The sequence below is a fragment of the Phocoena sinus genome, chromosome 3 (assembly GCF_008692025.1).
Source record: "Phocoena sinus isolate mPhoSin1 chromosome 3, mPhoSin1.pri, whole genome shotgun sequence".
NCBI lineage: Eukaryota > Metazoa > Chordata > Mammalia > Artiodactyla > Phocoenidae > Phocoena > Phocoena sinus.
Window position 1 is genome coordinate 8,786,116 of NC_045765.1, and position 14,881 is coordinate 8,800,996.

A 14,881-nucleotide genomic window follows, 5' to 3' on the forward strand; every position below is an offset into this window, starting at 1 on the left:
GAGTCCTCTCCCAGTGGAGTTACAAAGGACGTGCTTAGTTCCTATAGCAGAGCTGTGACAACACGTGTGAAATGTTGTCCACCAGGAAAGCTCCTTAGAGATACAGTGCCCAGGGTATTAGGGTGGGGGGGTGGGGCAGCTGGTCAAGTACCAAACTTCCAGACTCCAGAAGGAAAGCAGGTGCTCGACACAAATCACATTATTTGTACAGTTTAGGCACCATGAGCCCCTTGTATTATTTAGGGAATGGTGTGAACCCTCCTGAAATCCAAGTTCCTAGACACCAACCAAGGGCCAACCTTGCAAACAGGCCTTTCTAAGGAGAGCAGTCTCAGGCCTGCTATAGTTGATTCTTTTGTATAAAGTTGTAGAACATGACATACAATACTATACATAGTTTAAAGGCACATATTAAAGATATACAAACATGCACTGAAAAATAAACACCAAAACCAGGATTGTAGTTACATCTGAAAAAAAGGGGAGAGGAACGGGTTTGAGGCAGGGGTATATAAGACCTTTCAATTGCATCGCTAATGTTTTACTTCTTAAGCTGGGTAATGGGTAAAAACATATTTGTCATGGCATTTCTTATGCTTGTTTTTGAGTGTGAGTGCACCTGAAATACTACATAAGAAAAATGATGACTTATCTCCTAATTACTATGCGCTACTAACAGTCCATGTTTATGGTGTTTATGGAGTACTCTTCACATTCCAGGTACTATGCTAAGTCTTTATATGGATTTACACTTTAAAAAAAAATTTATTGAAGACCTCCTATGCTAAGCTCTGGCAATACACTGAGACTTCAGTGTGAGACAGGTGAGATCTCTGTCCTCAACCAGCTTTCAGTCTACTGAGGGATGATGAGAGATAAAAAGCACAATTAGGGAGTTCCCTGGTGGTCTAGTGGTTAGCATTCGGCGCGTCCACTGGCCCAGGTCCAATCCCTGGTAGCGGAACTGAGATCCCGTAAGCCGTGCGGCCAAAAAAAAGAAGCACAATTAAAATCAACATATCTACAGATTCTGGTAAGTGCTCCTAAGATAAAAAATAAAGCAGGCTTTTGTAATTAATGAAGGTCTACTTTAACTAGCGTGGTCCAAGAAGGCTTCTTTGGGAGAGACATTTGAGGTGAACCATAAATGATGAGAATGAGACAGCCACCCAATTATCTGAAGGAAGCACATTCCAGGCAGAGGGAACAGCAAGTGCAAAACCCCGCAGCAGGAATAAGTTTGGTGTGTTGAAAGACGGGAAATGAAGCCAGCAGGGCTTGAGAGTGGTCACAAGAGGGAGACTGGTAGCCGAGGCTTGAGAGGTCAGCTTAAGCCAGTGTGCAGGGCCTCCTAAGCCAAAGTAAAGATCGTAAGTTTCATTCTAAGTATGATAAGCCTTTGAAGGTTTTAAGCAGGGTAATGACATGATCTGGTTTACAACTGAAGATTACTCAGCCAGCTGTAGGGAGAAGGCATTACAGACAGGGCCATTTTCTTCATTAGCACCACAGACATAATGCTTACGGCTGATGAGCTTTCCAGAGGCTATGCAAAGGTTGGGGCTGGGAATAAAGGAAAAGAAGTTCCACGATGCAAAAAGAAAACTACGAAGTTGTAATGAATAAATGTTTAATTAAATGTCTAGAAAACATATCATAACAACTTCATCAAATTTTGTATTCATAAACAATCGAATTACATTTGGAAATAATTTGAAAATTAGATTTTCTCAAGTCACAAAAATTCCCAAGGATGCCCAGTGACTGCCAAGAAATCATAACTGATTGTAATGTGAATTTTCTTGCAGCCAAATCGTTTCAATGGGGGAAAAAAATTGGGGCTTCCCTGGTTGTGCAGTGGTTGAGAATCCACCTGCCAATGCAGGGGACACGGGTTCGAGCCCTGGTCCCAGAAGATCCCACGTGCTGCAAAGCAACTAAGCCCGTGTGCCACAACTACTGAGCTTGCACTCTAGAGCCCGCGAGCCGCAACTACTGAGCCTGTGTGCCACAACTACTGAAGCCTGCGTAGCTAGAGCCCGTGCTCCGCAACAAGAGAAACCACCGCAATGAGAAGCCCGTGCACCTCAACGAAGAGTAGCTCCCACTCACCGCAACTAGAGAAAGCCCACATGAAGCAACAAAGACCCAATGCAGCCAAAAATAAATAAACTAATTTATAATAAAAAAATTTTTTTTTTTTTTTTACTTAATGTGAGATAGAGATACAAAAAATAATACCTAGCATCATAAGGCCACAGAGGAGGCTGGATAAGAAATGCTAGTGGCTTGCTCAACCCACCCCCACCTCTGAGACGGGTGAAGGGCTGGAGATTGAGCTCAGTCACCAGTGGTCAGTGATTTAATCAATCATGCCTAATGGAGCCTCCGTAACCACCCAAAAGGACAGGGTTCAGAGAGTTTCTGGGTTGGTGAACACGTGGACAATGGGGAGAGAGAGCGCGCTCAAAGAGCATGGAAGTTCAGAGAGCGTGGAAGTTCCACACACAACCCCCCCTTCCCCATACCTTGCCCTCTACATCTCTTTCATCTGGTTCTTCCTGAGTTAGATCCTTCTGTAATAAACCTGTAATCTAGTAAGTAAAAAAAAAAAAAAAAAATGCTAGTGGCTTGAAACAGTACTGTTCAGGCTTACACTCTGAGTCTGAACACTGTCCAGGGGACCCTTGGAAAGGTTTCTCCCAGGAGAGGACATCTGAGCAGAGACCTGAATAACAAGAAGGCACCAGTCATGGCAAGAGCTGGAAGAAGAGGTGGGGCTGCCATGTCAGATTTTTACGAAACTAAAAGAGGGTCAGTTTGGCTGGACTGAAGCTGGGGGCTGGGTGGGTAGTAAACAAAGCATGTAGAGTCTTGAAGACAATATTCTCATACTGAGAACAATAGAAAACCACTCACATTTTAAGTGTGGGGGGGGTGACTGATCCAATTTGTTTCAGATCTGCACTGTCCAATACAGAAGCCACAGGGGATCACGAGCTCCTGCATGTGGCTTAGTGCCAGCTGTGAAACAGAACATTCCCGTCGCTTAACTTTCATCAATTAACATTTCAATTTAACACCGACAGAAGACTGAGCTCATGGGAAACTTTTAAGTATGCCGGGTACAGCTTGGGTATGTGAATCTACATTTCAACTGTAAATTTTATGAAACCTAAACTATTTCCGGTGAAAATGCAGCGTCCAGATCACAGATGTGGTATAAAGTGTAAAACACACAGGATTTCAAAGCCTTAGTACTAAGTAACAACAAGTAAGATACCTCTGTTGTATTTTTTTATACCGATCACATGTTGAAATGATATTGTGGCTATATTTTTAGTAATATTAAAATTAATTTGACTTTTTAAAACTTTTTTAACGTGGTTACTATAGAAAAGTGTAAAATTAGGTATGTTGCCGCTGGTGGAAGCACAGTGAGTGCGGAGGTCCCTAGAGTCTTCCAGGCTGGGGGCCACGGTGGTCCGGCCTACGCCTGGGAGTGTGGAGAGAAGTTTCTAGATGTATTATGTAATCATAAGTCAGGAAAAACAATTTTCACGACCCCGTTCAATGGGCAGGGAAACGTGGCCTCGGGTAGCGACTGGCAAAGGCCGGACTCGAACTCCCACTTACAGCGTTGTCCACATGAAACCTCCCCAGAGGCTCTCGAGGGTGTAAGAACTGGATTCGAACCAGGCCCGACTCCCGGTCCCAGGACTCAGCGCGCCGCGTACCGGCCCCACCGTCTCCCCTCAAGGGTGAGTTAAACGTTCACAACGTGCTCCCAGGCCGCTGGGCCCGAGGGGCCAGGAGCCCCCTTCGAGAAACTTCCAGCAACGCTCACCAGCTGACAGACGCCAAAGGTACAAACGCTCCTCCTTCCTCTTCACACGCGGCTCAACCGCGCCAGCAGCCGACTTCCGCTCCACTCCCACGAATCCCCGGCCGATTCTTCTCCCCTCCCACCTCCCGCAGCCATCTCAGCCAATAACCTCTCAGAGAATCTGCTTTATTCCCGCCCCACTCCTGCCTGCCAATCACCGCAGGTCGAGCACCGCCCTTCTTTCCCTCTTAAGCGAGCGCCGCGCGCCACCGCTCGGAGGTTGGCTGCGCTGTCCCCAGCTGGATGCGTCTCCCGGAAGGGCGGGGCTAAGCGCTGACCTCGCTGGTGCGGGGACCCTCAGGATTGGCCAAGAGGGGCCCTGCGCCGTGACCCCGCCCACCCCTCCCTAGACTTCCGAGTCGGAGACTCTGGGGATTGGCTCTCCGCGGACACCCAAAGGAGCTAAGAGACGGTCCCGCCTCCCTCCCTCATCCCGGAGAGGGAGCTTCACGGATTGGTCCCGGGAGTCTCGGCGCGCAGCCCGACGCTCCAGGATTGGCTGAGGGGGAGCTCGCGCAGTCGTGGAGCGTTGACTGTGATTAGCCGGGGGGTGGGACCTGCTATTTGAAGGAGGCGCGCGGAGGAGATACGCCCTTTAGATCGCGGCCGGAGGGAGCGGGAGCGGCTTCTGGCAACACTGCTCCGCTGGCCCGATAGGACCCAGGCGCGGGCTCGGCCCCAGCTCTGGCCCCGGCTGCGACCCGACGAGGCGATGGCTAAGGTGTCGGTGTTGAACGTGGCGGTGCTGGAGAATCCGAGCCCTTTCCACAGCCCCTTCCGGTTCGAGATCAGCTTCGAGTGCAATGAGGCCCTAGCAGACGGTGAGGCTGGGCCCGTGTGGAGACCCCCTCTCCCCTGGGCCAACCCCGACCTCCTCTTGGAGACAACCCCGAGGCCAACCCTGTGAAACACACACCCCCTTCCCCCAACCGAGATCTCCGGTGAACCAAATCCCCTCCCAGTGCCAACCTGCCCTTGGAGACTACCCTACCCCCACCCCCACGGTTACTCCCGTTCTCCCCCGTGGAGACCTCATCATTCCCCTCTTTCTCCTGTGGCGCTTCTCCTGGGCACCTGTGTTCTATGTAGAGACCTTCTCAGCCTCCGTTCTTTAACCTGCAGAGACACTCAGCCACCCCGTCTTCCCTGTAGCAAGAAACGCCCCACCTTCTGTTTCTGTACGGGTAGACTGCCACTGCAGCCACCCAGTCCTCCCCACCAATCCCCTCTCCCCTGTGGTGAGACACTCACACCTCACTCTTTTCCTATGGCGATCCTAACATCCAGGCCCCTCGAATTTCCCCAACGGAAACCCCAGCCCCCTCCCAATTTCCCATATGGAAACCTCAGCCCCCTCCCCCATTTTCCCTGCGAAGATCCTTTCGCCCTGTGGCAAGACCTCACTCGTCCCCATCTCCCCATTTGTCTCCCCATAATCTCCACCCCTACCTGCTGATACTTAACCCCAACCCCAGCTACTTCTGCTTGTTTTCTACCCCAAACCACATACCCTAGAACCTGCCTTCCCTCCTTAGTCTGGCCCCAACCCTCTACTCCACCCGGGGAGGCATGGCCTGGCTTCTGGCTCCAGTCTTTGAGGATAACCTGATCTCCCCAGCTCCTGTTCTTTCTGACTGTGGGCTTCAATGAGCATACTCAAATCTGAGGGGTGGCATGGCCAGGCAAGCATTAGCTGGTTCCTACTGTTTGCCTGCCAGACTCCTGCTGACCTACTGCAGCAATGCCCCCAAGATTTTTGATGGTCTGACCTAGTCTTGCGGGGTGGGTGTTCCAGGCTGAGCCGTGAAGGTATCTGGCTTCAAACAATCATCTGGGAGGTCACAACATTTTGTGCATCTTTTCCAAGGTGCTTTCACAGATGTACTTACTCATCTGTGTAACAAAGGTGGACATGGCTCTCATCTCACAGATGAGAAGATGGGAGCCACAAAGAGTAAAAGACATTTCAAGGGCTTCCCTGGTGGCGCAGTGGTTGAGAGTCCGCCTGCCCATGCAGGGGACGTGGGTTCGTGCCCCGGTCCGGGAGGATTCCGCATGCTGCGGAGCGGCTGGGCCCGTGGGCCATGGCCGCTGAGCCTGCGCGTCCGGAGCCTGTGCTCCACAACGGGAGAGGCCACAACAGTGAGAGGCCCGCGTACCGCAAAAAAAAAAAAAAAAAAAAAGACATTTCAAGTCAAGGTCTATAAAAATCGAAAAATCTGAGGTCATTCAGCGAGTCTTGGCACGACTTTCAGGGGGAAGTACTCCATTAGATCTCTTCTCCACTTGGTGGTTAAGAGAAGAGGCAGCAGCTGAGGAGGTGGAGATCTGTGAGGCCAGGGTGTGCTAAGCAGCACCTCTCAGTGGTAGGTGGGTGGTTTGCCTGCATGTCAGCCCGTGGAGTAGCCTGGGGTTGATACAATGTGTGTGTGCTTGGGCTGGGCCATTGGACCAGTCTCTCCCCAGTTTCTCTCCTTTTTAAATTAAGGGGTCTGCTTGTGACTAACTGTAGAATAAGCCCAGTTAAATCCTTTCTGGAACAAGGCAGGGTGTAAATAAATAAATAAGGTGTAGAATGACCCTGTGGAATAAGATTTAATTTTAAAGCCAGGAGGAGATGTAAGGAGCTAATAGGTTAAGGGATCCACAGTTCCCAGATGGCAGGAGATCGGGTTTCAATCAGCCTGTTTGTGCTTCTTGCATTTAAAAATGGTTGCATGGTCATTATCTAGTACTTTCATTCCTACAAAGCTCCTGCTCTGTTACTTTACTAATCTGTTTATAGAATCAGAGCAGGAAAGGCTAAAATCAATCTGCTGGTTATTACTTTTTAATAGAAAGAAATGGAATGACTTCTCCAAGGTCACACAGCCGGCTTGTAGAATTATTAACCCTAGGTTTTGTCTCTGAGTTCTGTGTCCAGGGTTCTTTATCTTTGCTATAACCTGGGAAAGAAGGCATCCTATTTTAGAAGTGGAGCATAAACAGGACTCAGAGGAGGGAAAGGGGGGTGCTATTATTATTTAAGCCTGGACAATAAAGCTTTTGCTCAGAGAAATTCCAGTTGGAAAGCCAACTCTGGCCTAGAAATCTAGACTCTTTGGTTGTACCTGTTGAGCTGTCCTTCACTCTAACCTGCCAACTCCCTTTCTGCCTCTTCCCACAGAGCAGACAGAATTTGTTTCCTGCCTCCCAGACAGATGGAATGGGCCTGGTTCTAGAAGTCTCTCAGATTCTGGAGGAATCTCAGTCTTGTTACCTGGTGACTTCAGACACTGGCAACTGAAGAGCTGAACGCCCAATCCCCAGTCTGACCCATTTCTCAAGGGTTCTGAACCCCTTTTGCTCTTTTCTCCTCAGCATCTTTCCGGATGCTTCCAAGGCATGGGTTTACATTCAATACGTTGGGTGTGTTTTTCCCTTGTTTAGTTGAGAAATTCAACAGGTACTACTTGAATAAGTCTTGGAGCCAGATGTTCTGACCCACACCTAACACCCTGAGGTCAGGCCAAGGTTCATCTGTATGATTACGAACAAAGGGAAAGTGATAAACAGAAAAAGGCCTGCTAGATAAGTTGTTGTTTTTATAAATTTATTTATTTATTTATTTATTTATTTATTTATTTATTTATTTTCGGCTGCCTTGGGTCTTCATTGCTGTGCCCGGGCTTTCTCTAGTTGCTGCGAACAGGGGCTACTCTTTGTTGTGGTGCATGGGCTCCTCACTGAGGTGGCTTCTCTTGTTGCAGAGCACAGGCTCTAGGCACGTGGGCTTCAGTAGTTGTGGCTCGCAGGCTCTAGAGCGCAGGCTCAGTAGTTGTGGCTCACGGGCTTAGTTGCTCCACGGCGTGTGGGGTCGAACCTGCGTCCCCTGCATTGGCAGACGGATTCTTAACCACTGCGCCACCAGGGAAGTCCTGTTGTTGTTTTTAAGGCAGGAAACAGATTCTCCAGCTAGTTCAACTATGATATTATTCTTTTTAACATGTCTTTCATCACATCATTGGTTTGGGTTTTGTTTTCATACCTAGTATAGCATCATCCCGTGCAGTGGTCAGATTATAAAGTTAAGGCATAAAGACAAAATGTAACGTAAGGAATTCGCTGGCAGTCCAGTGGTTAGGACTCTGCACTTCCACTGCCGGGGCCCCGGGTTCAATCTCTGGTCAGGGAACTAATCCCACAAGCCACATGGCATGGCCAAGAAGGAAAAACAAAAGTAATGTAGTCATTTTACCCTTGAAATTACTCAGAAGGTTAGGCACACAATACTACATGTGTGTGACCGTGTCCCATATTCAGGAGAAGTCAGTTTGTGTTGTGCTGGTGATTCATGCCCCGTATCTCATTCAAAAATGAAGTCACTTCAGTATGCTTCTGCTTAAGACACTTGAGCAGGTTTCAGGCAATTCCGATTTGTAGATCCTCACTTCAGTCATCTTCTGTCTTCCATAGGTGATCTTATCAGCTCCTCTAACCCTTGAGTATTTCTCTGCAGTCCTTGGTTAATTCTCTGGTTTCTTTCTGGCCTGTGTGGAGGGAGCCATCGTGATCCATTTGCTTGTCCACCTGCATTTCTCTCTTCTGGTCAGCCAACGTGCTTTCTCGGTAAACAAAATCTTAGTTTAGGTTTTGCTGACAGTATTTTTTTTTTGGCTGCACCACGCAGCTTGTGGCATCTCAGTTCCCCAACGAGGGTTTGAACCCGGGCCACAGCAGTGAAAGCCCAGAATCCTAACCACTAGGACACCAGGGAACTCCCTTGCCGACAGTATTGAACGCTGAGAGCCCACGGCATACACCCCGGCCTGGTCTATTAAAATCTCCTTTTTGTCTCCCCCTGCAGCACATTAGTTAATGCACACATGTGTGACTCCCCTCGTGATGGGAAAAAAGGCCAGAAGGAAAGATATCAAATGATAAAGCTATGTCAGGAAGGTGAGAACAGAGCTAGCTTGTTTTCTTTTCATCCAAAAACGTTATTTCTGGTTGTGCCACTACTTGTAATAAAAATAAATTAGTAAACTTAACTCCTCCCTGCAAATAATAAGAGACTGGAGTTTGACTGAACCCCAGTGAGCCCAATGGCCACCACCTCCTACAGATCTGTTAGGGTCCCTGAGTAGAAGGCCTGGGTGTCAGCTGCAGAAGGACAGGAGGCCAGTGTATTGAGAAAGGGCACGGAGCCCTGGTGACAAACCTCCATAGTCATGGCCGGGCATTGCTGTGCTTCCAAAGTTGGGTGCTCTTGTGGGACACTAGACCAAGGAACAGGGCAGCTTCTAAGACAGTTTGCTTCCTGTGAAAATCACAGCTTGTGAAACTTCCCCCGGCTGCTGGAGCCATAGGTTGTGTAATTTCAAAGAACCTAAAATAAGTTTCAGGTCTCCTGCCAAATTTCCATGTAGTAGCATGACCTTGCCCCTGATACACTTGGACCTCCTGCAAGAGGCCGCAGTCACTGGGAATTTCCTGCGATGGACGGGCAGGGTCTCATTGAGCACTTGCCCTTTTATCTTGTCGGAACATACCCAGGAATGTGAGTCCCCGACTGGATGGGATGCAAGAAAATTGGGGTTCAGAGGATGGCCGTATGATGCCATATTTGTTGACTGAGTTGCTGTTGCCCTAATGTCTGAGAGCAGGCATGACTTGGTGCTGGATCTGGAGGACCTGGGGACTGGCTGGCTCCCCCAGCGACCTCATCTTCCCCTCCTGCCGGCTGGCTGTCCTACTGGATTGCAGTCTGCTGCCCTGCCCCAGTTGTCGAGGGATCTACTCAGTTCAGTGGCACTGGTCCCTGTGTGTGAAAGAGGATGCTGCTTCCTATCCTGGCACCCAGTGGGCAGGGCCCTCAAATGGCCCAACTCCCTGCTGTTCCCTCCTCAGCACGCCAGCACGCCTCCACGCCTCTGTCATGTGGCTCTTAATTCAACCTCTGCCATACGGTTCACCCTCAGGCTCTGAGAGGCCCAAGTTTCCCCAGAGGTGCCGAGTCAAGGTCGCCTGGCAAAGCTAGGCCCACAGGAGAAATTTCCCCACCGGAAATAGAGCTTCGTGCCTGCCCCAGTGATCGGGACCGCAGTGCCTGGCACTTAGTGCCCAGCGGGTGTCAGGTGTCCTTGAGAATAAAAACCTATCAGTATATTAAGGACCTATCCAAAACTAACATGAGGAGGCCCTTTCCCAGCCTTCTTGCTGTCAAGCTGTTTCAGTTCTTAACACCCTGTATCCTTGCAGACCTGGAATGGAAGATCATTTACGTTGGCTCAGCCGAGAGTGAGGAGTTTGATCAAATCTTAGACTCAGTGCTGGTGGGCCCTGTCCCAGCAGGGAGACACATGTTCGTCTTTCAGGTAAGAAAGACTAGGCCTTAGGCCTTGACGCCTAGAAATATCCTCTTCTACCCAAAAGCACACAGAATGGTTCATTGGTCAAAGTTCAGGTTCAAATCCTAGCTCTGCTCTCAAGCACTGTCTGACCTCTCTCAAAGGTACTTCAGACACCTCCCGCTCCTCCACCGCTGTGTCGTAACTGTTACCATGAGCCACTGATTTACAGTTGATTCTCATTACTCACGGGAGTTATGTTCTGTAAAGTTGCTGCAGACACTGAATTAGTGAATTAGTGAATACTAAATCATTGCCCCTAGAGGAAATACAGCGTTATTTTCCTGCGAGTCACATTTTTATCAACCAGTCAGTACATAATCTTGTTTTATGTTTTTCTGTTTAAAGACAACTTATTTTGTATTGTTGATTTATTCACATTGACCGCATGGCCCACATCACTATAACTCATGGCTGAACAAAGCTTATCTAACACGTTTTCTCTATGAAGTACATCCCTTCTTGCTTTTAGAAACAGGGCAGCACTCAGCACTACGCTTTGGGGCCCTTTTAAACAGCAAAATTACCAACAAAAATGCAGAAACCGTGGCCCTGAGACCGCAAAAAAGACACGTGTTTACAGTCTGAGACTGCCTGGTTCTACCCACCCCTGCTCTGTGCATGTCCTTAAATGACCGTGAAAGCCCCTGAATATTGATTTGGGGGTTACAAATACATTGTAGCAAGTAGTCGAATTGGCAAATACGGAATGTATAAATAATGAGGATCCACTGTAGCTGCTAAGTAGCTCTCTAATCCAGCATCACAGGGGCTGTTGTCAGAAATGCGGGTATCATGTGATTCTTAAGCACACTAAAGTTTGAGAGCCTCTGCTCAAATCCATTCACTTACCTGATCTTGGCTATTCCCGCCCCAATCTAAGCAACCTCATCCCATCATCTAAGCCCTCACCCACCCATATCCAATCCACCTAACCTACTCCACAGCCAGGACCGGCTTCCTAGGCATGCGACCCATGCAGTCACACTGGGCCCCACTCTTGGTATGATGTTCTGCTGTCACTGGCTGAAACTTACTAATTTTTGAACACGAGGCCTTGTGTTTGCATTTGTTTGTTTGTTGCTTTTTTTTTTTTTTTTTTTTTTTTTTTTGCCTGTGTTGGGTCTTCGTTACTGCGTGCAGGCTTTCTCTAGTTGTGGCGAGCGGGGGCTACTCTTCGTTGCAGCGCACGGGCTTCTCATTGTGGTGGCTTCTCTCGCTGCAGAGCATGGGCTCAGTAGTTGTGGCGCATGGGCTTAGTTGCTCCGCAGCACGTGGGGTCTTCCCGGACCAGGGCTCAAACCCTTGTCCCCGGCATTGGCAGGCGGATTCTTAACCACCAGGGAAGTCCCTTGTGTTTTCATTTGTGTTCGTCTCATTTTGCACCAGTCATATAGCCGATCCTGTCCTTAACAACACACCCCGCATCTGTCCACTCTCTCTCCTTCTCTACTGCCTGATCTAAGCCACTGTCCTCTCTCCAGGATGACCTCTGTAGCCTCCTGCCTAGTCTCCCTGCTCCCACTTAGCCCTCTTCCTATCGCAGCTCCACTGGCCTCCAGGGTCGTCTTTTCAGATGGCAGGAGTGATGCCACACTTATCTCCTGCTAAACATTCTCAATCTTTCCCAAGCCCTTAACTGACTGGTACCTACCTGCTCACCTCTTCAGCCTCATTTTATACCGCTCTCCCCCTTGCTTACTACACTCCTCCTCAGCACCATGTACTTCTCTTTGATGGCACCTGTCACATTCGGCACTTTACAGGCATTTGTGTGATTGATTCTGTCTTCACCACTGGATTGAAAACCCCTGAGGGCAGAGACCCATACTTTTGGCTCAGTAAATATACGTTGCTTGAGAATCGTACTACCGGTCAAGGTGTGACTGGCAATCAGTGCTAAGGCCCAGCCTGTGTTTCCCCTAGGCCGATGCCCCCAACCCATCCCTCATCCCTGAGACTGACGCCGTGGGTGTGACTGTGGTCCTCATCACCTGCACCTACCACGGACAGGAGTTCATCCGAGTGGGCTACTACGTCAACAATGAGTACCCTAACCCTGAGCTGCGGGAGAACCCGCCCCTAAAGCCAGACTTCTCTCAGGTGGGTCCTTTCTCCACACTTCCTGCTTCAGACAGGCTGGCTCCTTGGCACCTGGGGGTAGTTGAGTCGTTGGAATTGGGAGCCAAGGTCACTTCTTAAGGTTTTCAAGTAGTGCTCAGCTCTTGGAGCGCAGGGCTAGAACAGGAAAGAGAAAGGTCTTTGTTTCTCAGAATTTTGCCTCGCAGAATCAAGACTAGATAGGCCCCGGCCCTAAATCACGGTGCACAGGCATTCCCTGGAGTTCTACACATATTGTTGGTGGGGATGGAATAAACAAGGTCTGCTCTTCCTGGGCTTGGGGCGGGATCTCAGAGCGCCCTGCTGTGTGGGAGTAACGCGAGGGCATGCTAACGAGGGTTCACGTTCCTTTTCCTGCCCCAGCTCCAGCGGAACATCTTGACCTCAAACCCCCGGGTGACCCGCTTCCACATCAACTGGGACAACAACACAGACAGGCTGGAGACCATAGAGAACCACGACCCAGCCCTGGGCTGTGGCTTCCCCCTCAGCTGTACTCCCATCAAGGGCTTAGGTCTCCCTGGCTGCATCCCTGGGCTGCTCCCTGAGAACTCCATGGACTGCATCTAACTGTGGGACTCTAGGCCCTACCTGGGCCCAGTTGGGACTGCGGGCCAGTCTCCTGGCACATCTGGAGGGGGCAGCCGGGCCTACCAGAGAGTCTCAGGGAGGCCACGTGGAGGACTTTGGGGCCATCAACTATATCCAGGCCAGTCAAACTTGGCACCAAGGAAGGAAGGGGCTTCAGGTCTCTCTCTCCCAGCCCCGGCCCAGAGGATCATCTCACCTCTACTGCCCAGGCCTGAAAGAAGCAGGTACTTCAGTTCTTCATTCTTTCTCTCTCGTGTCCTTTCTCGCTTCCACACACATTATAAACTCCACCTGTGGGCCACTGTGCCACTGCACTCCAGAAGTACCGTTGACCCAAAGCTCTTCCCACAGACCTCCCTGGCCTGCCTTGAGGATTTCTTGGTCTATGCCTGGCAAGGCTTCAGCCCTGTTGGGCCAAAGGCTCTGTCATTCATTTTCCTTCCCAAACATCTGAGCAGACCCACCCAGCTTTCTGGAGTCACAGGCCAGGAGCCTTGGTAGAAGGTGGACTCGGACACAATTTCCGTCCCCCTAAGATGACTTTTAGGTCTTTTCAATCCAGTAGCCCTCTGGAAAACTCTGTTCCCAGAAGGGTGGTCAGCAGGATGCTGAGAAGAGATGGTTGATGCTCCCCTCAGTCGCAGCCACCTTCCTGCTGCCTCCCAGCTGGATCTGGCTTTCCCTGGAGGCTGCCCTTGTGGGAAGATGGTATGTTGGAGGGGCCTTTTGTGCTCTGTCTCAGTATCGGTATCAGGGCCCCTCTGCTTCTGGCTGCCTTGATCTGCCCTCTGCTAAGACCTCATGCTCTCAGAGGCCACGGTGCAGACAAGAGAAGCAGGAGGGAGCCTGAAAACCTTCCCCCCTCCACCACGCTCCCCACCCTTGCCCGCATCCCCTCGCTGCTACATGGATGCTGTTGTGATGGTAGTTTGTCTATTGAAAGGTTTTTATGTTAAATATGTTTGGTTGGTCTAAAAATAAAAAGCACTTCATCTAGACTGTTTCTGCTTTTGTCTTGGGTAGACTGAGGCAGTTTTGTCCATCTCTCCTCATGACCGGGCAGCCTCCTTCCCCAGCCAGTAGGTTGACTGCTCCTTGTCCGCTTGTTCAGCTTCTTACTCTAGTCTTGCTTGTTATAGTTGTATTCCAGACTGAGGTCCAGGGAGGGGTTTTTCTTTGTCAAAACTTAAGCAACCCAGCTGTTCTGTAGATAGAGCATACATAACCAGTGATTTTTCAGACTTTGACCTTGACCCACAGAAATTAGTTAACATTGTGCTCCAAGGATACACACAGCAACACTTATACTAAATTTTACTTAGCCTTACTTTGTAACTCCACAGCCCCAGGTGGAGTGGTTTGGCTGATGAGCCATTTCCCCACAATTCACAGAAAAACATAGACTCTTCCCTCCCTGAGACTGTGGTGGACTTAGGAACATAGGTCCAGACAGCTGCTGGGTGGGGTGCGGGTTGTATACAAGTCCAGAGGCAGAGCAGTGAATTGGCTTGTAGACCTGAGACGAGCTAGCCTGCCCAAGCCAAGGAGAGCTGGCTCATCCAGTCTCCTGCCCATCGTGTCACTTCCTGTTTGGGCCTTCCTCTACTTCAGTGGTTCTCAGCTGGGGGCAGTTTTGCCCCGCAGGGCACATTCAACAATGTCTAGAGATGGTTTTAGTTGTCACAACTGCCAGAAGAGAGGGAAGTTCTACTGGCGTGCCGTTGGTAGAGGGACTGGAGATGCTGCTAAACACCCTATAGTGCACAAGACAGCCCCCCACCTCCACCCCAGCGCAGGATGATCTGGCCCTGAATGTCAGACATGTGGCAATGGGAAACTGACCGTCCTCAGGCTGTATTTAAAGGGCACCCTGAAAAAAGGGCTTATCTTGCAC

At 49.7% G+C, this 14,881-nt stretch overlaps 1 protein-coding gene across 2 annotated transcripts; it reads left to right on the plus strand.

Annotated features, from left to right (window-relative positions):
- The first annotated feature begins 4,422 nt into the window (after positions 1-4,422).
- On the plus strand, positions 4,423-13,983 carry ASF1B (anti-silencing function 1B histone chaperone). 2 transcript variants are annotated; one of them, XM_032629209.1, is made up of 5 exons: positions 4,571-4,707; positions 8,733-8,824; positions 10,127-10,242; positions 12,202-12,378; positions 12,760-13,189. In XM_032629209.1, exons 2-5 carry the CDS (start codon positions 8,752-8,754, stop codon positions 12,964-12,966), a joined length of 573 nt encoding a protein of 190 aa, XP_032485100.1. In that variant the 5' UTR covers positions 4,571-4,707; positions 8,733-8,751; the 3' UTR covers positions 12,967-13,189. The 2 variants fall into 2 exon arrangements, with proteins under 2 accessions (XP_032485099.1, XP_032485100.1); XM_032629208.1 differs by lacking the exon at positions 8,733-8,824 and having other exon boundaries at positions 4,423-4,707; positions 12,760-13,983.
- Positions 13,984-14,881: the final 898 nt, after the last annotated feature.